At 46.2% G+C, this 27,221-nt stretch overlaps 1 protein-coding gene across 1 annotated transcript in view; it reads right to left on the reverse strand.

The window, feature by feature from the left end:
• Positions 1 to 27,221, reverse strand: part of TSPAN14 (tetraspanin 14) — a 78,304-nt gene that overhangs the window by 16,940 nt on the left and 34,143 nt on the right. The window contains exon 2 of the mRNA XM_007524609.3: positions 23,450 to 23,547. Within this exon, the coding sequence (XP_007524671.1) occupies positions 23,450 to 23,530 (81 nt within the window). The 5' untranslated portion in view covers positions 23,531 to 23,547. The remainder of the gene's footprint in view (positions 1 to 23,449; positions 23,548 to 27,221) is intronic.

The following is a 27,221-nucleotide window of genomic DNA, read 5'->3' on the forward strand; positions in this document are numbered from 1 at the left end:
CCTTCATCTATGAATATGCTTCTCACAGGGGAGTTCCCTGCAGGTCAGGGGATGTTCCTGGCCCTTGTCTATGCTGGGTGGAGCCGGGCCAAGTCCCTGGCCCAGGACAGAGCATTGATGAGGCTCTTCAGATAACACACACACTCCTCTCTGACAACTTGGTCAAACCCTACCCTCCTTTTTGCTTTTCACTTTTTTCTTTTTCACTTACGACTGGATACAGAAATTGAGAGGGGAGTGGGAGACAGAGAGAGAGAGAGAGAGAGACAGAGTGAGAGAGAGAGAGAGAGAGAGAGAGAGATCCATAGTTCCGCTTCACTACTTATGAAGCTTTTCCCCTGCAGGTAGGGATCAGAGGCTTGAACCCAGGTCCTTGTGTACTGTAATGTGTGCGTTTAACCAGGTGCGCCACTGCCTGGCCCCTTTAATGCCAGGTGCCCCCTCTCTCCCTCAAGATAACAGAGTCAAAGATCTGGGAACAGAATCCAGCCAGGGGAGACGATGGAGTAAGCCATCAGGCCAAGCCCTGATCCCCCAACACAATTCTGGTATACAGGAAGACCCCAGTCCCTGTGCCTGTCCTGCCAGATCCTGCCACGGGCTCCCAGTGCCCACAAGGACACCACCTCTGTGTCGACTCGGGTCTCCACCCCAGAGACTGAGTCCAGGCAAAGAAGGGTAGCTACCCAGGCAGCTTACTGGCCAGGGCTGAGCTCTCCCCTCAGCACCCATGGGGCACACTTGGGAATCAGTGTGCTGCTTCTGAATCCAGACAAGTCTACACTAGCACTGAGCTCACCCCACACTTGCTGCCTCTTTTGCTCCCTCTAGCTCCACAGTCAACCTGCCAGGCAGGGCCCTTTGTTGGTCCAGCCTCTAAACACATAGTGCTCTGGCCAGACTCTGCTTCTGGCCCATCTCCACCCCTTCAGGTCTGGGCCATGCAGAGGCCTCCTTACAGAGTCCCTGCAAAACAGATCAGATAACTGCCCTCCTTAAACTCTCTGTCCTCTCTCAAATATTTACTTTACTTATTAATAAGAAGGATAGGAGAAGAAAGAGAGCTAGAAAGAACCAGACATCACTGGTACATGTACTGCTGGGGATTGAACTCAGGACCTCATGCTTGAGAGTCCACTGTGCCACCTCCTGGTCCATGATCTTTGAATTCCTTTCAGTACTGTTTTGCAATTTCATTGTAGAAGTCTTGCCTCCTTGGTTAAGTTAATTCCTAGGTATTTTATTCTTTTGGACACAATTTTTTTCTAAGATATTTTATTTATTTATTAATGAGAAAGATAGGAGGGGAGAGAGAAAGAACCAGAAAGAACTCTGGTACATATGCTGCCAGGGATTGAACTCAAGACCTCATGCTCTCATGCTTGAGAGTCCAGTGCTTAATCCACTGCACCATTTCCCAGCCTCTCCTTAAACTCTCTAGTAGCTTCCACACACATGCACTTCAAAAAAAAACCAAACTCGAAGGGCAGATAGCATAGTGGTTATGCAAACAGACTCTCCTGCCTGAGGCTCCAAAGTCCCAGGTGCAAGTCCCCACCACCACCATTAAGCCAAAGCTGAATAGTAAAAAAACAAAAATCAAAAAAAAAATAATAATAATAAAAAATAAACCTAAACTTAGCACACCGTCAGGGACTATCTCCTGCCCATCACCCCGACCCCACCTCTGGTCCTGGGCTACCTGGCGTTGATACAGCTTCTCATCCCTGTCTTTGAGTGCTGAACTTCCTCCATATCCCTTCCTGGCTTCCACAGCCACCTGGATTTCACCTCCACAGATAACCCAACCCCTCACCATCCTAAGCTAACTGTGCCCCTAACATACACATACATCATTCCTTGCCTTCTCCTACTTTTTAAAAAAATTATCTTTATACATTGGATAGACACAGCCAAAAATCAAGAGGGAAAAGGGGAGACAGAGGAGAAAGACAGAGAGACAGACACCCGCAGCCCTGCTTCACCACTCACAAAGCTTTTCCCCTGTAGGTGGGGACTGGGGGCTCAAACCCGAGTTCTTGTGCATTATAACACATGCACTCAGCCAGGTGTGCCACCACCTGGCCCCTTATTTTGTTTTCAGAGAGAGAGAGAGAGAGAGAGATAGAGAGAGAGAGAGAGGAACCAAGACCACAGCACCAAAGCTTCCTTCAGTGCAGTGCGGGCTGAGCTTGAACCTGGGTCATGCACAAGGCAAAGCAGTGCACTATCCATGTGAGCTATTTCCCTGGCCCTCCAGTGCTTGGTTTGCTCCGTGGCACTTATCTCAGACCACACAGGTTACGTGCTCCACTGCTCCAACTTCCTCACTCAAGCCTTCTGAGGACGGCAGTGGCTGTAGCCTAAGAGCTCGGAGAAGAGATGGAGCATCAGTAGAGAGTAGGAATGAGTAAGTCCTGGGGACCACTCTTGCCCCTGGTCCTTGCAGCTCCCTTTCTAGGTTCTGAGATGTGTGCAGAGTAGATCAATGGGGGCCAGACACAAGGCCAGCCTAGCCCAGGCCACGTCGGGCCCTGGAGCACAGAGGTATTGGGATCAGAGAAGAATCGGTGTAGAGAGGTTCATCCCTGAGCCCTGTTAGTGCTCACCACAAGCCTATACCAGGACCAGGACAACCTCCCCACCGCACAGCACCTCTGAGGAGAGTGCCCCTCCAGCCTCCCCGAAGAGCTGTCAGCTGAGCAGCCAGCTTCCCACCTCCCAGCATGACTGGACTTGAAGAATAAGGGCTTAGATTTTTTGTTGTTGTCGGCTTTTTTTTTTTTCTTTCATTCTGTTTTACTTTATTCATTTGCCTCCAGGCTCAGTGTCAGCACTATGAATCCACTGCTCCTGTAGTCATTTTTTTCCATTTTACTGGACAGGACAGAGAGAAATTGAGAGAGGAGGGAAGGCTGAGAGGGAGAGAGAAAGACACCTGCAGACCAGCTTTGTGGGGAGCCGGGGGCTGGAACCCGGATGTTTGCACAGGTCCTTGAGCTTCATACTATGTGTGCTTAACTGAGTGCACCACTGCCTGGCCCCTCATTCTGTTTTAAAGGAAGAAATAAAGTACCAGAAAGACAGGAACTTGGGGGTGCGGTCACATGTCAGATCATGGGTTCAGTGAAGACTGGCCCAGGGCAGGAACTGGGGGAACACTCATTTTAGAGACAGGACCCAGCAGTGGGGGAAGTGGACTGTCTGGGAGCTCACACAGCAGCCCTGTGAACAAGCCAGGACATGGCCCAGCCTCACTGGCCCCAGTGCGGCTGTTCCCAAAAACTTTCTGGGCTGCTTTACCTTCCTCCTAGCTGCCCACAACCTAGCCGTGACCATTCTGCTATGAGCTTTCCAGTCTTGGAGTAACCTTCCCTGTCTCTCTGCAAGGACCTGATTAAACTTCCTCCCAGGGAGGATAGGGATTAACTCCCAGCAAGCCCGAAGCCAGCCCTGGACTGTCTGTATAATGTTGCTGGCAGTATCTCTGTGGGGTGCCAGGCTATGAGAAATACTGAATACACTTTAGAGACACCCTGTAACATGTCTCCCGTCACTCCCCCGTTTTTCAAATGAGAAAGTTCAGATGGAGAGCAATTTAGTGTCTGGCCCAAAGTCACACACAGGCAAGGGCAGAGTTAAGAACCAAGCCTGAGTGGATACGGTTCTCACCACTACCCACCCCCCCACAAACACACACAGAGCAACCACCTGGGCCAGCATCAGCCTGAACCCCCTACTATGTAAATGGCACTCGCGGGGAGGGGGGGCTCCAGAGAAGAGGCTTCTAGATTGTGGGGCTCCAAAAACAATCAGCCACGTCACCTGGTATTGAGGAACACTGTCCCAACCAGGATGGAAGGATAGGGGAGTAGGTCTCGGGCCTCCCTATAAAGGTTCAATCTTGGGGGCCAGGTGGTGGTGCACATAATATGAAGCACAAGGATCTGAGCAAAAATCCAGGTTCAAGCTCCAGACTCCTCACCTGCAGGGTGACTGTTTCGCAAGAGGTGAAACACGACTATAGGTGTCTATCTTTCTCTCTCCTATCTCCCTCTCCCCTCTCAATTTCTCTCTGTCTTATCAAATAAAATGGAAAAAATGGCTGCCAGGCAGGATGGATTCATAGTGTCTGCATAGCCCCAGCAATAACCCTAGTAGCAAAAAAAAAAAAAAAAAAAGTCGGCAAGGGAAATGTCTATGACACCTGGTCACACCCACCAGGTCAAAAGTGGCCCATCCTCCAGGATTCTGCTTGCAAGCCTTCATCTCAGTGCTAGCTGGGGCATTCCTGCAGGCCCTGAAGGCCTTTCCTTTGTAAACTCCAGGCAGACCACCACCAGAGCAATGGTCTATGCCCCTCTGGTTGCTGCAAACTGACAATGACTGAGTTTCTTCCCCTGGGTCCACTATCAGAGAAAAGCAAAAGAAAGCCAGGCAGGCTGAAACTCCAGGCAGCTCAGAGCAGCACTGAACAAACACTGGGTCTCCAATCTCTTCTCTGTTAATTCCCCATGACCAGGCTTTGGACAAGTCCAAGAACTGTTCAGAGCCTGTTTGCCTCTGCAAATCAGATACTGAAGGCCCCAACTGCAGGGGACAGAAGGGACTGGATGGGCCAGGGACACAGCCAGTCCCTTCCCCAGGGATCTATGCCTTTCCATGATGGCTCATGAGGCTACAAACATTTGCTGCGACTGACTCCCCAGGCCAGGCTCTCCTTTCTAGAGGCACCTGTTCTCACGATAACTCTGAGGATAACAGTGAAGCAGAGTTTGGAAAGATGGTACAAGCGGTTGGAGGATTTTTCAAGTGAGTTGGGCAGGGAAACAAGGCAGGGGTAGAGAGAGTTACATAGTCCTGTTCCCACGAAGCCCAGTGGCCTTGGATGAGTCTGCCCTCCCGTTCATGAAGGCTGGGTTTACGAAGCCACAAAATCCAGTAGTTGAAGACCAATGAACTCCAGGACCGTGTATCTATCTGGCAGTCCAGGTTTGCACACCAGACCAAGTGGGAACCTCACAGTCCTGGCACTTCCCAGGACAGGAAATCCTGACTCCAGACCTGCTGAGCTCAGAGGACACTGGTGAGCCTCAAGTCCACTTTCAATGCCAACAATTCAACAGTTCTGGAGCCAGAAAGGATGCAAGAGGGTGCAGGCTGTAGACCCCATCTGGCCTTGAGAAGCCAGCAGGCTGGCGGGGAGTCTGAACATCTGTCAAGGTGACAGATTTTTTGCCCCCTCGGGACTGTGGCTACTTTGAGCCCTAAAGAGAACACGAGGTGGGGCGAAGGGTGGGTAGTAGCACACTTGGTTGAGTGTACACGTTATAATGTGCAAGGACCCAGGTTCAAGCCCTTAGTCCTCACCCGCAGGGGGAAAGCTTTGCAGGTGGTGAGCAGTGTTGCAGGTGTCTCTCTCCCTCTCTATCATCGTCTTTCGATTTCTGGCTGACTCTATCCAACAAATAAAGAGAATTTAAAAGAGAGAGAGCACAGAATATTATCCCACCCTACCCCCTTTCAACAGAGTCAAAGCAGAGTAGTCTTGTCTCAGTGGGCATCTGGGAAGAATGTCTAGCTTCCTCATTACAAAGGGAAGCAGGGCCCACCGCAGGCAGGATGGTGCCTCTCGCAGGGGTCATGCAGTTATCACACAGCAGCTTTTCCTCCTGCCGGAAGGGTGGTTCTGAAAATGAGAAGCATGTGTACCCTTCCCAGAGCCACCAGTGTAATCTGTGTGGAGATCTTTGCAAAGAAGGCAAATGGAGTGGCAGTCTTCTGAGGGGGGGACAGCAGCTGCCCAGATAACAGCCCTAAGACAGAAGGCAGTCCTGAGTTGAGCCCCAGCCCTTCCCAGTCTGCCATGCACAGTGGACAGCAAATCAAGACACTAAGTCAGCTCTGTAAGTCCTATAGAGAGGTAGATGGTAAACGTTTTCAGTTGTGTATGCTGGGTGGCCTCAGTTTGAGCTGCTCTGCTCCCGTAACCACACAGAAACGGTAACAGATCAAGCATGAACTGACAGCCAAAACTCTATGTGCAAAAAAGAAAATGGATGTTGGGCGATAGTGCAGTGGGTTAAGTGCATGTGGTGCAAAGTGTAAGGACCGGCATAAGAATCCCAGTTCGAGCCCCTCCCACCTCCAGGGAGTTGCTTCACAGTGGTGAAGCAGGTCTGCAGATGTCTATCATTCTCTCCCCGTCTCCCCCTCCTCTCTACATTTCTCTCTGTCCTACCCAACAACAATGACATCAACAATAACAATAATAACTACAACAATAAATAAATAAGTCATTAAAAACACACACACACACCAAAAACGGGCATAAGAAGGCTAGATCTGGCCTGCAGGCCAAGAACTACAAAGTCCCACACTGAACCATCAAGCTATAGCCACCTGGACTCAAGAATAAAATGACAGAATTTTCCTTTAATTTGGCTGGCTGTGACACTCTACTACTAGAACAACTCAAAACTATATACAGTCTTACAACAAGAATGAATGACCTGCTATATGTCTGAGCCTCACATATAAAACTGAAACCTCCCGGGGAGTCGGGCAGTGGTGCAGTGGGTTAAGTGCATATGGCACAAAGCGCAAGGACTGGCGTAAGGAGCCCGGTTTGAGCCCCCGGCTCCCTACCTGCAGGGGAGTCGCTTCATAGGCGGTGAAGCAGGTCTGCAGGTGTCTGTCTTTCTCTCCCCCCTCTCTGTCTTCCCCTCCTCTCTCCATTTCTCTCTGTCCTATCCAACAACAATGACATCAATAACCACAACAATGTTAAACAACAAGGGCAACAAAAGGGAAAATAAATTTAAAAAAATTTTTTTAAAAACCTGAAACCTCTCCCCCCAATATATAGTCTCAAAGACTTAATGTTATTCCAAAAGTGTTAGTGTTACTGATTGAAAAAAGTATTGTGCCCTTCCTTCAAAATTCATGGAGGCAGGGCCTGCAGGAGGTCAGATAAGGTCATGATGGTGGGACTTCCATGATTAGTCTCCTTACAAGAGGAAGATCAAAATTCTTTCTAACAAGTGAGACCTGGCCAGAAGGACGGGCAGCTTCATGCCAGTAAAAACTGCAACACCGGAAGAGAAACTTTACCGGATCCTGGCCATGTCAGCATCCTGACGTCAGACTCACAGACTCCAGAGAGGTGAGAAAATTCACCTCTGCTGTCTAAGTCAAGTACTAGATGGCAGTTCTGTTACAACAACCTGAGCTGACCAAGTCAGGAAGAATATGGAGACAGAAAAATCTACCCAGTGTCTAAGCAAAAGTTCTTTAGATAAGGGAGAACCACAGAATCTATGACAAGGGGTGGGAGGCACATCACTAACTGGGAAGACACAAGAGTGACAGAGAAGATGGAATTAAATACCTTGAAGCAGGTTTTGTAAATATATTCTGAGATTTAAAGGGGGGGGGGATAAAAACAATCTGAGGAAGAGAAAAAGATTTAAAAAGAACAACTATTACGAACACAAAGTACAAGAAATGAAGGATTGGGGGTAGGCAGTAGTGTACCTGGTTGAGTTACAGGTCTCTCTCTCTTTCTCTATTTATCTATCTCTCTCTCTACATATATATATTACCTCTAGGGTTATCACTGGGGCCTGATACTGGCACTACAAATCCACTGCTTCTGGACATTTTTTTTTTAATAGGATAGGACAGAGAAATTGAGAGAGGAGGGGATAGAGGGGGAGAGAAAGATAGACACCTGCAGGTTTGCTTCACCACTTGTGAACCGAACCCCCTGTAGGTGGGAAGACAGAGGCTTGAACTGGGATCCTTGCGTCCCGTACTATGTGCTTAACCTGGTGCGATACTCCCAACCCTGGATAGCTCTTTCTTTTTTTTTTTTAAGTTTTTTTTATTGTTGTTATTGTTGTTATTGATGTCGTCGTTGTTAGGACAGAGAGAAATGGAAAGAGATGGGGAAGACAGAGAAGGGGTGAGAAAGATAAACACCTGCAGACCTGCTTCACCGCCTATGAAGTGACTCCCCTGCAGGTGGGGAGCCAGGAGCTCAAACCGGGATCCTTAGGCCAGTCCTTGTGCTTTGTGCCACCTCTGCTTAACCCGTTGCGCTACCACCCAACTCCCAATAGCTCTATTTTTCTATCTCTCTCTATCTCCTCCTTCCCTATGGATTTCTCTCTGTCTTTATCTAGTAAATAAAAAATAAAACTATAAAAAAAAAAGAAATGAAGAATTCACTAGATGGGTTAAGAGCAAATTAATAATTCTAGTAAACTTGAAGACAACTAAGTAGAATCTACTGCATTGTTGAAAAAACCATGATGTGTTTTTTTCTCTTTTTCCTAAGCAAAAATGTATCATGACTTTTCCAACAGCCCAGTATATAAGTTAAAAGAGAAGTTAGGCGGCAAGAGATGGAACCTGACTAAAGAGAGCCTCAGTGACCTACAGGACAGCGAGGAGCCTGAGAAAAAAAGAAAAGGCAGGGGGGAGAGGGTTTGTATCCTGGAAGAAATCCTAGTCAAAACAGTCATAAATCTGCAGAAAGCTGCAAACCCACAAGCCCCTGAAAGCCAGTGAATTCACAACTAAACACAAAGAAAGCCACACCAGCACCTAGTGTAAGAACTGCTGAGATTCAGCGATCACATCATACTCTTGAAGTGAGCAAGAGGCGTATAGGAAAGACCCACCAACACAGAGCTCATATGTGCAAGATACTTCCCCCAAACTAAAGGCTTGCATGCCACGACACAATGGGGTACCAAAAACATAGGGAAAAGATTTGAAAATCAACGGTCCAGAACCAAATAATTCCAAAGTAAGTCGAAGGGCAAAAACAATAAATAAAACAAACAAACCAAAAAGGGCAGAAATCAATGAAATAGACTTCCAGTAGCTGAAGGTGGTGGATTAATGCCAATGAACCATGCGCTCACTTAAAACTGGTTATGTAAGACAGGTTTTGCTATTACCATAATTTGAAAAACATATTGGGCCAGTGGTTGCACACCTGGTTGAGTGCACATGTTACAGGGCAAAAGGACCAGATTGAGTCCCCGATCCCCACCTGCAGGAAGGAAGCTTCTCAAGTGGTGAAGCAGGGTTGCAAGTGTTTCTCTGTCTCTCTACCTCTCTATTTCCCCTTTCCCACTAATTTCTGATTGTCTCTATCCAATAAATAAAGACAAGGAAAAAAAAAAAAAGAAATGAAAAGTAACTTTAAAAAATGAAACTGAGGGAGTTGAGCAGTAGTGCAGTGGGTTAAGCGCAGGTGGTGCAAAGCTCAAGGACCAGAATAAGGATCCCGGTTTGAGCCCCCGGCTCCCCACCTGCAGGGGAGTCGCTTCACAAGCGGTGAAGCAGGTCTGCAGGTGTCTGTCTTTCTCTCCCCCTCTCCTCTCCATTTCTCTCTGTCCTATCCAACAACAACAACATCAATAACTAACAAAAATAACTACAACAATAAAACAACAAGGGCAACAAAAGGAATAAATATTTTTTAAAAAATGAAACAAAGCAAAAAAAATTAAAAAACACATAATCTAACCTAAGTTACTTTGGTACTGGATGTAGCACGATGATACACACATTGAAGGGGTGTAAACATACACAGACTTATAAACTAATGTTAGTTCAGATGGTTCTGTACATAATGTAACTTCAATCAAACAGATAAAAATCAATAATATGCAAGGAAGGAGTCAAGCAGTAGTGCAGCGGGTTAAGCACAGGTGGTGCAAAGTGCAAGGACCGGCATAAGGATCCCTGTTTGAGCCCCCAGTACCCCACCTGCAAGGGAGTCGCTTCACAGGCGGTGAAGCAGGTCTGCAGGTGTCTATCTTTCTCTCCCCCTCTCTGTCTTCCCCTCCTCTCTCCATTTCTTTCTGTCCTATCCAACAACAACTACATCAATAAGAACAATAACTACAACAATAAAGCAAGGGCAACAAAAGGGGATAAACAAATAAAATTATTTTTTGTTTTTTTTCCAGTAGTACAGAATTTATTGTCTGTTCACATATAAAAATATTTTTTTAAATGTAAGAAGGAAGAAGTGAATCTGATTTGATCTACAATGACAGGACATAGATCAACAATTGACTGATAAAAAGGCCTGAAGGGGACAGAGCAGGTCAGCAGGACCTAGTTTCTGGAAGCTAGAAATGTTTCTATCTGCACTGTGATAACTAATGATAGTTACATGATAATAAATCAAACTGTATATTAGAAACTGTGGGGAGTCAGGCAGTAGTGGCACACTGGGTTAAGTGAACATAGTAGGAAGTGTAATGGCCTAGTAAGGATCCAGGTTCAAGCCCCCGGTACCCCACTTGCAGGGAGGTCGCTTCACAAGCAGTGAAGCAGGTCTGCAGGTGACTATCTTTCTCTCCCCCCCCCTCTTGATTTCTCTGTCCTATCTAATTAAAAAAAAAAAGTTTGGAAAAATATCCACTGGGAGCAGTGGATTTGTAGTGCTGTCACTGAGCCCCAGCAATAACCCTGGAGGCAAAAAGAAAAAGAAAAAGAAAAAAAAAAAAAGCTGTGAATGTTATTCACTGTTGTACCTTCATAGAGGTGTATTTCTTAAATAGTATTTCTAGTAGAGGGAGAGAGAGAGAGAGAGAGAAGAGGGGCCACATGGTGGCACACCTGGTTGAGAGCACATGTTACAATGAGCAAGGACCTGGGTTCAAGCCCCTAGTCTCCACCTGCAGGAGAAAAGCTTCATTAGTGGTGAAGCAGGGTTGCAGGTGTCTCTCTCCCTCTCTCTCTATTCCCCTTCCTCTCAATTTCTGCCTGTCTCCAACAATTAGACAAATCAATTACTCTAGCACACTAGCAAAAAAAAAAAAAGCCACCATAAACACAGACCAGTAACTTAAGTAACGCTACCTTAGGGTCACATGATCCTGCATGCTGGGTGAGACTCCTTCAGTGGAGCTTCCTGCTGGAGTCCCAGCTGGGTACAGGCCTGCACTGGTGAGGAAAAGGACTGAGTCCCTGCAGGAACTAGTACAGCCTGCAGCCCTGGAGTTGAGCTATGGAGTCTCAGGAACCAGTGGGATCTGATGAAGCAGTTCTTGCCCTCTGCCTTGGCAAGGCTACAAGTGGATAAAAACACTCTTGCTCTCCTCACACACACACACCAGGTGCCAAGAGATAAGATGGTTGACTTCCTGGGAATTCTGGACAGTCTTTCCAGAGAAGCAGTTCTGGCTATGTTTTAAATTATGTCAGGGGAGACCATGTATACATTTTGACCCATTTCATCTTGCTCTGAACAATCTATTCAGCACTTATTTTTCCCCCTTTCCTGAAAGGGAACAATCTGGATCACACTAAACTAATCATGAATCCTTATCTAACATGAGTGTGTGTGGGGGGATTGGAAACAACCTAAATGTCCAAAAAGCAAGGATTTCCAAAATCAGGAAGATTGTAACAACCTGGAATGTTCCACATGAAGTGATGTTGGATTATCAAAATGCAGTTAGTGGTCCAGGAGGTGGTGCCATGGATAAAGCACTGAACTCTCAAACATGAGGTCCTGAGTTCAATCCCCAGCAGCATATGTGCCAGGGGATATCTAGTTCTTTCTCTCCTCCTATCTTTCTCATTAACAAATAACATCTAAAAAGAAAAAAAATGAATATTCAGCCCTTCTAAGACTGCAGGGTGTGGAAGGGGTGCACAAGGATTTGTTAGTTTGTTGTTTGTGGTCATAGTCAAGGTTTTACCACCCAAGACTGACGGTTACAAATAGAGAGAGATGGAGACGGGGTACGGGGAGAGAAGACACCACAGCACCAAACACTCCTCCAACACAGTGGGGAATGAACATGGCCCTGCTGGCATCCATGACAAGGCAAGAGCACTGTTTAGAGGAACACCACTCATCTCATCAGCTCTTTGTCAAGATTCTAAATACAAGGAGGGAAGTGACTAGCCAGGCCAAGCCCATTCCTCAAACAAGTGAGCGAACCAGGGTATATAGAGAGGGGAAAAGAGTGATCTGGGAGGTGGCACAGTGGATAAAGCACTGGACTCTAGAGCATGAAGTTCCAAGTTCAACCCCTGGCAGCACTTGTATCAGAGTGATGTCTGATTCTTTCTCTCTCGCCCCCTATCTTCTTCATGAATAAATAAATAAAATCTTCAAAAAAGAGAGATACCTGCAGACCTGCTTCACCTCTGCAGAAAGAAACAGGAAAGGCACAGGGAATTTCACAGGCCTGAACTTCTAGAGTGGGGCTGGTCTCCCTCCCCACCTGCTTCCACAGGGCAGTAGCACAGTGGGTTAAGCATACATGGCGCGATGTGCAAGGACCGACATAAGAATCCTGGTTCAAGCCGCTGGCTCCTCACCTGCAGGCGGGTCACTTTACAGGCGGTAAATCAGGTCTGCGGATGTCTATCTTTCTCTCCCCGTCTTCCCCTCCTCTTTCCATTTCTCTCTGTCTTATCCAATGACAACAGCAATGACAATGACAACAAGGGCAACAAAATGGGAAAAACGGCCTCCAGGAGCAGTGGATTTGTAGTGCAGGCATGGAGCCCCAGCAATAACCCTGGAGGCAAAAAAAAAAAGCAAACAACGAAAAAAAACTTTTTTAATAAGTTCTCATTTTTAAAAGCTCCCCAATTTGGAGGTCTAGAAGGCGACACAGTGACTGGAGTGCCAGCCTTTGGAGTATGAGATGGTAGTCTGATCTCTGGCACTGCACACGCCAGAGGGATGCTCTGGCTCTCCATCTCTCTTATAAATAAACAACTAGATAAATAAACATTCCCTGGTTTGGGCCATAGTGTACTGTACACATGTCTCCTAGTCATTGCGGGGGGGTGCAGGGCAGCTGTGATGCAGAAGGAAGCAACAGCAAGCCGGACAGGTGACAGAGCACAAGCGTCCACAGCATTGTCATCAGGAAACAGGCTGCACATCTGACTCAGAAGCTCACTCCCGCAAGTAATAAGCAGGGAAGTGGGGCCTCGGGTCTGCACAAGGCCCTGCGGGAGCTGGTGGCAAGGCCTCTCCTCTCTGGGCAACACAGGCTTATTGTCTGTATGCACAAGGAGCCCTCAGCTCTTCACTTTCAGTCCAGCTCCCAAACACAGCTGGGTGAAGGCTCCCATCCAACTCTGGCAGATTGAAAACTGGGTGCAGGAAAACTCAAGTCTCTCAGTGGGGAACCAAGATAAAAGGGCTAGACCCTTCTCCTCCAGTATAACCCTCTCCCAGTGCCTTTCCCTCTGCAAGTCAAAGGGAGACAGCTTTTCTTTTTTTTAATTCCTTAACTGACGTTAATTTAAAATGTCCACTTTAGCCATATTTATAAGTGGTAGTAAGTACTTTCATAGGCTTGAGCAACGTTCGCCACTACCCACTGAACTTTTATCTTGCGAAAACGAAACTTGGTGCCCTTCTCCCTGGAATGCCCTGGCAGTCACCATTATGCTTTCTGTATCTGTGATTTTGGCTACACCAGTTACTTCATACAAGGAAAATCGCACTGAACTCGTGGTTGACTATTTCAATTAGCATCATGTCTTCAAGATCCATCATCCTGTGGTATATGAAGGTGGCTTTCCTTTGGAAGAATGGGGTAATATCTAAATTCCAGGCACCTGGCTAAGCAATATATTACAGCACACAAAGGACCTGGGTTCAAGCCCCTGATCCCCACCTGCAAGGGGAAAGCTTTGCAAGTGGTATAGCAGGTCTGCAGATGTCTCTCTCTTTCCCTCTCTATCTCCCTCTTCCCTCTAAATTTCTCTCTGCCCTATCCAATAAACAAATAAAGTTTAAAAAATAAAAATAAAAAAGATAGTATCTAAACACCCATCAACAGGAGACTGGATAAATAAGTTAGGGGATGTATTTATTCAGTGGAACACTATTCTACCATTTTAAGAAATGACAGGCAAAATGGATGGAAACTGTTGATTATGCTTACTTAACTTGGGCCCCGCGGCAAAGAAGTGGCTCACTTCATTCCTGTCCCACATCTTGGAATCTGAATCTATGCCCAAAATTTGGCGTCGTGCGAAGATTATAGTAGTTTTGAAACCAAAGAAAGACCCAACACTGGCCGCCAGCTATAGACCAATTTCTCTCCTCTCTGTTACAAACTCCTTGAGAGGCTGTTTCTGTCACGTATTTCTCCTCTTACAGAGAAATTCCTATCACCCGCCCAAGCTGGTTTCCGCCCAGGAAGATCTACCTGCGAACAAGCCCTGGCCCTCTCAACTTACACTGAAAATGGATTCCAGAAGAATTTAAAGACGGGTGCTGTCTTTGTTGATCTCACAGCAGCCTATGACACGGTCTGGCACCGTGGTCTCCTAGTCAAGATCTCAAGATGCCTGCCTCCATGGGTGGCCAACACTATATCGTTTCTTCTCCAAAACAGAAGATTCCGGGTACATCTGGGTGACAAGTCTAGCAGATGGAGACTTGTCTCAAGTGGCCTCCCCCAGGGCTCTGTTCTGGCTCCTACACTATTTAATATTTACATCAATGACCTCCCAGAAACTTCTTCAAGGAAGTTCATCTACGCCGATGACATCTGCTGTGCAACTCAGGCATCCAAGTTCGACATCCTTGAGGAAACACTCACGAAAGACATGTCTCTGATATCTGATTACTGTAAAAAATGGCGACTAATCCCTAGCACTGCAAAAACGGTATCATCTGTTTTCCATCTACACCATGCCTCGGCCTCGCGTGAGCTTAATGTGCAGCTTGGCGATACGAGAATCCGGCATGAAGCCCAGCCAGTCTATCTTGGCGTTACTCTGGATCGCACTCTGTCATTTCACGAACATCTCATAAAAACTGCAGCAAAGGTGGGCGCGAGGAATCACATCAATTGCAAGACTGGCCAGCTCCTCATGGGGCGCGAGCGCTTCCACACTACGATCATCATCTCTGGCATTATGCTATTCCACTGCAGAATACTGTGCCCCAGTACGGTTCCGTAGCCCCCATGTCCACTTGGTCGATTCCAAATTATATTCCTCCATGAGGATAATTTCTGGAACCATCCGTTCCACCCCGGTCCCATGGCTGCCAGTTCTTAGCAACATCACCCCGCCAGATATTCGTCGGGATGCGGCATCATCTAAGTTCATTTCCCCGTCTACGCTCAACTGAACCTGCCAATATACACGGATATCTTCGCCCACCCTGTCCAACGCTTGACGTCTCGTCACCCAATCTGGTCCCCTACGCCTACACTGAACTTCTCTGTTCCAGACTCTTGGAAACAGAGTTGGCAGTCAGCTGAGGTAAAGAACAAACTCCTCATCACAGACCCCTGCAAGCGTCAACCTGGCTTTGACCTGGCACGTTATGATTGGGCCCTCCTCAGTCGCTATCGAACAGGCCATGGCCGGTGCGCCACTATGTTCCATCGCTGGGGAGCCAGAGACAACCCGAACTGCCCCTGCGGCTACAGACAGACTATGACCCACATAGTCAATGACTGCCACCTCTCCAGATTCAAAGGAGGTCTCGAAACTTTACATCAGGCTCAACCTGATGCTGTTGACTGGCTACGGAAGAAGGGCAAACGCTAGAAGAAGAACTGAAGGAAGGAGGGTAGAAAGGAAGGAGATGAAGGGCAACTACCAGGGGGCTGAGGAGTCAGCATAAAGGTTCTGCAAAAGACTCTTATGCCTGAGGCTCTGAGGTTCCAGGTTCAAAATCCAACACTACCATAAGCCAGAGCTGAGCAGTGCTCTGGTCAGAAAGAAAATTTTAAAAAAGATAACTACCAGGTGGTTTTGCTCATATGTGGAACATAAATAATCAAAACACAAACTAACAAAAGAGAGAGAGAGAGAGAGAAGGGGAGAGAGAAAAAGAAAAAGGAGAAGGAAGACGAGGAAGTAGAAGTGGAAGAAGAAGAGGAAGTGGTAGAATAAGTTACTTCTAAACTGTCTCCAAGTCTTTGGGAGAACATTGGTGCTGAGGGTAGAGGATGTAGTGTAGAAGGAACAAAATCCCTGTAATCTTCTTACCCATCAATAGTCACTAATAATTAATATTAAATGAGCAATACCCACTACATGTGCAGGCCATATTGTATTGCTTATCCATGCCTATCAAGGGACTCTTAGGTTGCATCTACCTTTTGGCTATTGGTAGTGCTTCTGTGAACACAAGCTAATACAATCCTCTTTGAGGCCCTACTTTCAGTGTTCTTAGATACACACCCAGAAGTGGAAAGGTTAGATCATATGAAATCAATCAATCAATCTATCTATCTATCCATCCATCCATCTATCTTTATTTATTTATTTGGTAGAGACAGCCAGAAATCAAGAGGGAAGGGGAGACAGAGAGGGAGAAAGACAAGAGAGACACCTGTAACACTGCTTCACCACTTGTGACACTTCCCCCCTGGAGGTGAGGACTGGGAGCTTGAACCTAGGTCCTTGTGCGTTGTAACATACGCACTTAACCCGGTGCACCACCCAGCCCCTCTCTTTTTGTTTTTTAATATTTTAATAACTTTCTGAGGGGGTGTGGATCCACCTGCCAATGCCCATGTCCAGCAGAGAAGCAATTACAGAAGCCAGAATTCCCTTCTGCACTCCATGAAGAATTTTTGTCCATAGTCCCAGAGGGATGAAGATATAAACAAGCTTCCAATGCAGGGGATGGGACACGGAACTCTGCTGATGGGAACTGTGTGGTATTGTGTCCCCGTTATCTTGCAGTCTTGTTAATCATTATTAAATCACTAATAAAAAATTAAAAGATTACTTTCTGAGGAGTTCCTATACATCTTTCCATAGTGGCTATCTTCTTTGTTGTTTGACCTTCTCCTCAGCAGTGCATCAAGTTTCATTTCTCTGTCTACTCACCAGCACTGGTTATTTTCCCCACACATACACTATAACAACCCTCCTAATGAGTCTATAGTGGTAGCTCACTGCAATCTTGATTTGCATCTCCCAAGTCAAAGTGAGATCCTGCACCATGAACAGGTCAAATGCAGGAGGAGTATGACACTTTTCAAGTGAAGGGGGGTGAGGTGGTGGTGGTCAGGGAGCTTACACAGCAGGTGTAATGCTGGACTTGGATGCACGAGGTTCCTAGCTCTTGACCCCCCAGCACCTCATAGAGCAGAAGGAAGCTCTGGTTTTCTCTCTCTCTCTCTCTCTCTCTCTCTCTCTCATTCTCCCTCTCATTAATAAACAAATCTTTTAAAATAATATAGAAAAGGGAAACAGTAAAAAGTGCCACCGTGCTGCAGTAAAAATCCCACCCAGAGAAACAAGACTTAAGCAGACACATTAGACCTCAGCAGCACCTAGGCTTCTCTCCCATGAAGTTTCAGGGAGATGACAAGGAAGGAAAGAAGGAAGGAAGGAAGGAAGGAAGGAAGGAAGGAAGGAAGGAAGGAAGGAAGGAAGGAAGACACCTGTTAGGTGTATTTGTTATTTTTAAAAAAAGTTATTGTGAAAATAATTCTGAAAGAGGCAGGCTGCGAAATAAAACCTTTTATTTGTTCTGGCAGCTAAAACTGGTGGAGGGAAAAATGTTGTCTTATGTTTATTCAAATTTGTGGTCTGAGCCCAGGTCCACCACAAATAAGCCACCAACACTGAAATCCTCTGCTCCAATGCTCATTATTAAGTCATCAAAATAAAATAAAGACTCGTTGGGTAGGCTGAGGAGGTAGCATAATGGTTCTGTAAGAAGACTCTCTCACGCCTGAGGCTCCAAAGTCCCAGGTTCAGTCCCCAGCACCATCACAACCCAGAGCTGAGCAGTGCTCTATTTAAAAAAAAAAAAAAAAAAAAAAAAGGCAGGGGCGGTGACTTTGGTCCCTCAGCACTCTACAGCAGGTGTGTACAAGCCTTGTATCACTAACAATCACTAATATCCAAGGAGTTCTCTAGAATTATACATCAAACAAACAAATAAAACAAAGACTACTTTAAGCAAAACAATTTCTCTGTATTTTGCTTCAAATTAATGTGTGTGTGTGTGTGTGTGTGTGTGCGCGCGCACAGACATGTACGAGCATGTAGGGGGGTTGTATTTAAGCCATGAGTTGAAAGTTTTTGAAGTTTGGTGATGAGCACACCGAGGTTTCTTAGATTGCTCTAATTAAATGTCTTATATTTTAAATGAAAAATTCCTTAGTGGGTAAGGACCTGGTATTTCATTCTACCCACTCTCAGAAGCTTTGGCAAGTCAGCAGTGGGCAGGGGAGATGAGTATTTCAAAATGCAAACAGCGAGGTAGGTTTCTCATGGGCGCTCAGTTAAGGGAACTGTTGAGACAGGTGAGACTGGACCCCAGCTGCTTGCCCTGGAAGGCTCTGCACCCCAGTTCACAGGCCTCCTTCCACCCCACCAGCTACTGGGTCATCTGCAACAGCTCCTCTCCACTAAGAACCTAGCAGGGAAGGGCCAGGAAAGCCTCCCCCCAGAAAAGATAATCTGCTTTCCTCCACTTATTTTATTTCCCACCAGGGTTATTGCTGGGGCTCCTGACCTGAACTACAAATCCACTGTTCCTGGTGGATATTTTTTCCATTTTCTTATAGGATAGGACAGAGAGAAATTGAGAAGGAGGGGGAGATAGAAAGGGGAAGAGAAAGAAAGACACTTGCAGAGCTGCTTCACCACTTGTGAAGTGACCCCCCACACACACTCCTGCAGGTGGGGAACAGAGGCTTGAACCCGGATCCTTGTGCGGGTATTTAAGCTTCATATTATATGTGCTCAGCCCGGTGTGCCACTGTCCAGCCCCGCTGCTTCCCCCTTCTCATTTTCCTGTCTTCTTCTTCTTTTTTTTTTTTCAATTTTTTTTTTCTTTTACCAGAGCACTGCTCAGCCCTGGTTTATGGCGATGCAGGGGATTGAACCTGGGACTTTGGAGCCTCAGGCATGAAAGTCTCTTTCCATAACCATTATGCTATCTACCCCTGCCCCCTTCTCATTTTCCTAACCCACCTCTGTCCCATCTCATTTTCCTGTTTCAGTTTGTCCCTTCCCATTCTGCCCCAGTGCATTCTTCATGAAGTGGTTAACTTGAAACCACACGCTTTGCCAATTCTGCCATATGTGTTAACATGTTGACCCCACCAGCACTGAGCTGCCTTCACTGACCACTGCTCTATCAACTGCTGCAACCGTGTTGTTGAGCAAGTTCTTAGGACTGCCAGAAGCAAATCAACTACTATCAAATCCTCTGGTGAGATGGAGACTGCCAGGACCCTTGGCCACAGCAATAATGGTGGATGAAGGAAGAACAGAGGTCAAGGCCCAAGGCCAGGGAGGCAGGGTACAGGCTGTGGGTGGTGAGGTGGGGACGACAGCTGCATGTGCAAGTGTGTCTGAATGCCAGGCTGGCTGCACGGCTCCGAGGCTGCCTACTGCATACCTGTGAGGGGTGGAGAGCCTTCTGGCCCCAGCTGCTCTCCCCCCGAAGGGAGCAATGGGAGGGAGGAGCCCTGAGAGTTACATCAAGTACTCAGCAGTGTCCTACTGCAAGGGAAAGATGAGGTTGGTGATGGTTACGAGATCACAAGGCAAATCCTGGAGTGAATGGGTCTGACCACTGTACCCCACCTCAGTGTGAGTGTGTTCTTTCTCTCTCTCTCTCTCTCTCTCTTCCTCCTCCAGGGTTATCACCAGGGCTCAGTGCTGGCACTATGAATCCACTTCTCTTGGTGGCCATATTTTCCATTTCATTGGACAGAACAGAGATATATTCAGAGAGATGGGGAGGGAGACAGAGAGGGAGAGAGAAAGACAGACATCTGCAGACCTGCTTCACCACTTGGGAAGCAACTCCCCTGCACTTGGGGAGCCAGGGGGCTCAAACCCGGATCCTTAAGCCAGTCCTTGCGCTTAGTATTATGTGCGCTTAACCAGGCAAGCCACTGCCTGCCCCCTCCCACCTCATTTATCTAGGACAGAAAGCTCCACAAACATCTGAGATGAAGCAGGAGGTGGTACTGTAAAATCAAGGCTGAGAGGCTGGGAGGTCTGATTAGTAAGTTTGCCAGGTTCTCCAATGTTCCAATCCAAACAGGATGTATCAAATCCACAGCTCCAACTGTGGCAACTGGTTCTGTCTTTTCACTTGCCTCAGAGACGCTGTTAAACCATGCTTGCTTGGTGGCTTTATATTTTTTATTTTATTTTTATGTATGTATGTATGTATGTATGTATGCATGTATGCATGCATGCATGTACTGCCTCCAGGGTTATTGCTGGGGCTCAGTGCCGGCACTACAAATCCACTGCTTCTGGAGGTCGTTTCTTTCCCCTTTGTCGCCCCTGATGCTGTTGTTGCTGTTGTTATTATTGCTGTAGTTGTTGCTGGATAGGGCAGAAAGAGAAATCAAGAAAGGAAGGGAAGACAGGGGGAGAAAAAGACAGACACCTGCAGACCTGCTTCACTGCTTGTGAAGCGACCGCCCTGCAGGTAAGTGTGGGAAAAGGGCCCACTGTCTGTGAATTCCAAGCCATTATTTACATGAGAGTCTGAGCGGGTTGATCCCAATCCCCCTCCCAGAGAGGCAGTAGGCTGGTCCCTCCTGACCTCATGAACTTATGATGGATGGGAGCCTTCCTGTACACACTTCCTCATTCCCTTTGAACAAAGGCCATGAATTTCTGTGTATGGCCAACCAAAGCCCACCGCAAATATCCTGACTTTGTTCAACTGCCACCACCACCATCACCACCCACCCCCGCCCCCCCCGCCTCCGTCCACCCGGAGGTGCTTGTAATTCACCCTTAAAGAAAAAAAGCCTACCTATGTATTGTGAGCTCATGACCAGATCCTATATGGTAACTTCCCAGCTAAGATCAAACACCTGACAGGTCAAGATTTAACTCTGCATTGTGTGTATGGCTTAATGATTATCTTAACCTCTCTCAAACCTTTTGGGTATATGTATCTGCTTGTGTCCCCCAATAAACGAGTCGTCCATGAAGCGTCTCCCGGAGCAGGTCTTGTGTTTGTTTCCTTCCTCTCTGCGCACTCTCCCTCGTCACCAGGGGCCGCCTCAGTCTCCACTGCCAGTGGCCAGGAGGCAAAGGGCCAGAGGACTACTCGCAGGTGGAGAACTGGGGGCTCAAACTGGGATCCTTAAGCCAGTCCTGTGCTTCTCACCTTGTGCGCTTACCCTGCTGCGCTACCACCAAGCCCCCTGCCCAGCAATTTTAAAAGCCTCTGTGAAGTAAGAATGTTAAGTTTTAATTCCTTAAAATAGCTTCAAGCCCCCAGCCCACACCTGCAGGGGGGAAGCTTCATGAGTGGTGAAGCAGGGCTGCAGGTGTCTCTCTGTCTCTCTCCCTCTCTCTCTACCCCCCCTTCTCAATTTCTGTCTCTATCCATTAATAAATAAATCTTAAAAATATTTATAAAGATGAATTTATTTAAAATAATAATAATAATTCCTTAAAACAACTAGCTAACAAGGTTGTACTCTATCAAATGTCTGTATAATTTCAATGTGAAAAACTTTCTCCATACATTAGTTAAGATTCCATTCATTGTGATTTGAAATGGATCACAAATAAAGACGTGAATAACGTAAGCCAGTGTTCCAAACAAAATGAGAGTTGTAAATTCTTGGTGCTAGAAATAAATACACGTTGTGCCTTTAGTAATGATTTCCCAGAACCTGTATCTACTGAATCTCAATCTGCTCAGTGGGAAATCCAGACAACTTGTGGAGAAGACTCGCACTCCAGGGCTCCATGTCCAGACCTTCCCTCTTGTCAGTCAGTGTGCTCTCCTGGCTCCACCCTGTCTGCTGAGAGTGCCCGAGAAGTTGACCTCCAGGATGGTCACTGACAGAGAGAACTTCTATTTCCCCGACGCTGGCCAAGACACCATTCAAATCCTTCTGCCCAGTTTCTATCTTAGGACATGGTACCGCCGCCACCTATCCCCTCCTTCTGCAGCATCACTCCAAAACTAGATCACACCACCCACCTTGGATGCTTGCAAGAGCTACTGAAAGAAGCAGAAAATTATCACAGCATTTACTGCAAATTATCTGAGCTTGCATAATCTAGTTCAACCCCCAAGTCAGCTTCTCAGAATGTCCTTCTCCTGACCACTGCAGCCAAGGAACCTCTTCTCCCCGCTCTGTTACGCAGCAGGCTAAGAGCACATTGGGTTAGACGCAAACAGCAAGGAGAACAGGGCTTTGCTAGTACTTCCCCACCTTCCCCTGGCTGCACTCAGTCCCCCAGTTAAATGTCCACTAATGCTTTCCCAAGACACTCCAGGTAAGAACACTCAGAAGGCTAGAAATGGACTTGCCCTATGACCTGGCAATTCCTCTCCTGGGGATATATCCTAGGGAACCAAACACACCCATGCAAAAAAAAAAAAAAACAAAACATGCATACACCTATGTTCATAGAGCACGATTTTTAATAGTTCAAACCTGGAAGCAAGCCAGGTGCCCAACAACAGATGAGTGGCTGAGAAAGCTGTGGTCTATAAACACCATGGAATACTACTCTGCTGTTTAGAATGATGAAGTTGAAGTCATCTCCTCGGCCCCCCAGTCAGGGCCTCAGGTGGGGATGGGGGTGCTTGGGGGCAGGGAGGCTGGCACATCACAAGTATGTGAATTACCATAAATTATTAAATGGGGAGTCAGGCAGTAGCGCAGTGGGTTAAGTGACGTGACACAAAGCGCAAGGACTGGCAGAAAGATCCCGGTTTGAGCCCCCGACTCCCCACCCGTAGGGGAGTTGTTTCACAAGCAGTGAAGCAGGTCTGCAGGTGTCTACTCTCCCCCTCTGTCTTCCCCTCCTCTCTACATTTTTCTCTGTCCTATCCAACAACAACGACATCAATAATAACAATAATAACTACAACAATAAAACAAGGGCAACAAAAGGGAAAATAAATATTTTAAAAAATTATTAAATAAAGGGCTACTCCAGGGAGCATGGCTATGCTCACTCATTCATCCAGAAGATGATGCTGTAGCAGAAGGAGTCTGTGAAGTGAGGAAAGTCAAAAAGAGAAGGAGGAATACCAGATGATCACACTGGTAGGCAGAACTTGAGAAACAAGGACAGAAAGGTTTGAGTCCCTGGTCCCCACCTGCAGGGGGAAAGCTTCACGAGTGATGAAACAGGGCTGCAGGGGTCTCTCTGTCTCTCTCCCTCTCTATCTCCATCTCCCCTCTCAATTTCTCTCTGTCTCTATCCAATAATAAATAAATGAAACTAACAAAAAAAAGTCTAGGTAAGTATTCCTGGACTCTTGAGGTTGAGTTAGGGGGTCCCTAAATCTGGTCATCGCCCCAGCCACCTCGCTACACTGCAGACCACCTGTTTCCTAACTGTTGCTGGTTCTTTGAAAGCAGGACTGAGGGGCCCTGCCCAACACCTCTGTGGAGGGCCTGGCATGTTGCAAGTTGGTGAATTACCGTAAGTTATGACTCACCCAGAACACAATATTATAGCTGAACAGGAGGTACTTGTACCAGCAGCTGACCTCAGCGTTAGAGTATCTATAATAGTGCATCTTCTGAGAAGCAGGATCTGTGGAGAGAGGAGGCAGGGGTGAGATGATCAGGTTCTGTTTCCAACCACCATCACCCCAAGTTCATGTGAATCAGATGTCTAGATTCCACATAGGAATGAAACACATCTGGTCACTGTCTTTCATCTCTTTACTCTAAGCATTATCATCTCCTGTTCCAACATTTTGTCCCAAAGGACACAATAACATTGTTTATTTTATTTGTTTGTTGGTTTGTTTTGATTGCAGAGTTTCTGACTAAGTTCTCCAGTGATTCTAACCTGTCTGCAAAGCAGGTTATGGACCTGAGCACTGAGAGCTGTGGCCCCTCTGGGGATGCCAGAGAAGCAGAATTTTTGCTAGGTGGAGCTTGGAGCTTGCCACACCAGCTGAGAGAACAACAGGGATGGTTCCTGAAAGACAGCTCAGTGGAGGTGTCCAACCTCCACCCAACTGTGTTTTATGGATAACAAAGCCCTAGCATGAGGAGTTTTGCTATTGCTGCTGTTCTGTTTTTTCTTCCCTAGATACAGATGGTTGGGTTCACACCTATAGGGCAGAAAATTTACCCTCTAACCTAAAACTCCAGTAAATATATCACAGAGGACAAGCTAACTTAGTGGAAAATGATCTAAGTGTAAGGAAAATGTTCATTTCTTCCATTTTTCATTCTACTTTCTATTTGACAGAACAGAGAGAATTTGAGATGGGGAGAGGAGATAGAGGGTGGAGAAGAGTGATCTGGGAAGTATCACAATGGATAAAGCACTGGACTCTTGAGCATGAGGTTCCAAGTTCAGTCCCTGGCAGCACTTGTACCAGAGTGATGTCTGATTCTTTCTCTCTCCTCCTATCTTCCTCATGAATAAATAAATAAAATCTTGTAAAAAGAGAGAGGGAAACAGAGATACCTGCAGACCTGCTTCACCTCTGCAGAAAGAAACAGGAAAGGCACAGGAAATTTCACAGGCCTGAACTTCTAGAGTGGGGCTGGTCTCCCTCCCCACCTGCTTCCACAGGGCACCCCGGCCTCAGCTCACAGACACACAACCTCAAACAACATGACTTCCATAGATGCCAGGGGCCCAACCCCACATGCAGAGATTTCAACCCTGGAGACAAAACTACAAACCCTCACTCTCTGGTACTTTCAACACTCTGAACCCATGGGGGTTTGGTCCACCCAGGAGCTAGAAATACTCTCGATGATTCAGGACACAGATGCCACCCCTAGATGTGTCTTCTTACACGTCTGCACAGACACAACCCTCAACATGCACCTCTGTGCAGTGTTGTATCAGGGGCAGGATAACCTTCTGAGACTCACAGGTGATGTGTCCCAGGGACTCTGAGCCCCAGTTCCAACTCACAGTAGAGGGGACTGTAGATGAGGAGCAGTGCAGTCTTTTCTCACCACCTCAGGAAGATGTCTCTCCCCACCCCCAAGTAGAGTCCAAAGAGTAGAAAGAAATAGTGGCTTTCACTCTTGATCACACTCTCTGTTCTGCTGGGGGTGGGGGGTGGAGCAGGGAGAGCAGGTCCTGAACTCACATGTCACTATAAGACCCCAAAGTGAAGACTCAGAAGCAGGACCCAGAGCTGAAACTGAAAGGAGATGGAGGGAAAGCTTGCTCAGTCTCCAGTCTAGGCCACACCCTACATGTGACCTTTGGTTTGTAAGGGGAGTCGAGTCTGTGCACAGTGGCTTCAGAGTTTCCAAGTGAAGTAAAAAGGCTTTTATAGATGGGGGGGAGATAATGAAATCCTTCTGCAAACAGACTCTCATGCCTAAGACACCAAAGACCCAGGTTCAATTCTCTGCACCACCATCAGCCAGAGCTGAGCAATGCTCTGGTAAAAAGCAAAACACAAAAGAAAAGAAAAACTTTAAAAGGGCTTGCAGAATACTTCTGAGCCACCGACCTCCAGTACCAATCACTTCTTCAAAGAATCACAAGAAGCCAATAACAGGTGCTGCTGTTGAAAGTAGAGCCCAGATCTCACCCCAAATGACGTCAAAGTGGCTGACTTTGTGGCCCCCTGACAGCTCACCTTCCTAGATAAACTGGAATCATGTCAGGGGAAGGTAGAAGTCACTATCTACCAAGGAATACATTCAACTAATACCAAGATCATTGACCTTAAAACACACAAACACATACACACAAAGAAAAAAAAAATTACACAAAGCAGAACTTGGCTTGGTGTACTGCACCTAAGTAAAAGACTCTGTGGTGTGTGTGTGTGTGGGGGGGGGGGGGTCCTGGAACATGATGGCAGAGGAGGACCTAGAGGGGGTTGAACTGTTATGTGGAAAACTGAGAAATGTTACACATGTACAAACTACTGTCTTACTACTAACTGTAAGCCATTAATCCCCCCATAGAGAAAAATATATATATATTCAAATGTAAACGCACATGCTAAGCTTCACAGGAGTTGAGTTAAACATTTTCCATAAATATCAATATAATATAACATATAAAAAATATATAATAACAAATATAACAAAAGTAAAATCTCCAAAATCTATTGGTTTTTCTTTTTTTGGTTGTTTGATTTTGGGTTTTTTTTTTTTTTTTTGATATAGTAAAAATTATCAGAAAATTTTGATTTTTTTTTTCAAATGTCTCAATTCCAAACTTATTAAAATTAGAATAAATAATTGCTGGAAAATCCAGAGGGAAGCCTTTGTCAGGACATCAACTTCTCAAAACTGAGAGGAAAGATTTAATAGTGCTGAAATAGTTGGTTGACACGGTGACCAGAAGAACTAAGACATAAGCCAAAAAATCAGTCTAACTATTATAATACCCAGGGCTTCAAACACACACAAAGGAAGACAGTGGATCTGGGGTTTATGCTTATCTTTCACTTTTGAGCTGACAGGAAAAAAAAACCAAAGTACAAAAATATCAATATAAAACAGAAAAAGGAAAAAAAAATAAAAAAGCTTTTAAAAGATGGTAAGTGGGGGGTGGGGAAGCAGGCAGTAGTGTACCTGGGTAAGTGCACACATTGCAAGGTGCAAGGACTTGAGTTCAAGTCCCTGGTCCCCATCTACAGGGGGAAAGCTCATGAATGGTGAAGCAGGGATACAGGCGTCTATCTCCCCTTCCCTTCTCAATTTCTCTCTGTCTCTATCCAATAAGAAAAATAAGTTATATTTAAAAAATAAAAAAAAAAAAGATGGTAAGTCATCTCTGGTTGCAAAAATCATGACAAAGTATAGCTATCTCCAACATATAAAACTTCATACTTACTGGGAGACAGCATAGTGGTTATGCAAGACTTTCATGCCTGAGTCTCTAAGGCCCATGGTCCCAGGTCAATGCCCAGCACCACCATACCCACCATAACCCAGAGTTGAACAGTGCTCAAGGAAGAAAGGAAGGAAGGAGGGAAAGAAGGAAAGGAAGTAAGTCATACTTATTAAAACAAAAGACTCCAGTTTCAGACAAATAATGGGCTAGAGACTTGGACATTATTCTCAAGCAGAAGGACAATCTAAGTGACTGATGTAAAAATATGTAACCTTTACTAGAAACAAAACTCAAAAGAGAATCCAAAGAGACAATTTCATACTTTTTCAGAAAAATTTATTTAGGGCTGGCAAGACAGTTTACCTTGGAAGGTGTCTGCTTTGTCTTGCACCTTTCTCAGCTTTGAGCTGGCACCTACCATACTGGAAGAA

The sequence above is a fragment of the Erinaceus europaeus genome, chromosome 1, assembly GCF_950295315.1.
Source record: "Erinaceus europaeus chromosome 1, mEriEur2.1, whole genome shotgun sequence".
Lineage (NCBI taxonomy): Eukaryota > Metazoa > Chordata > Mammalia > Eulipotyphla > Erinaceidae > Erinaceus > Erinaceus europaeus.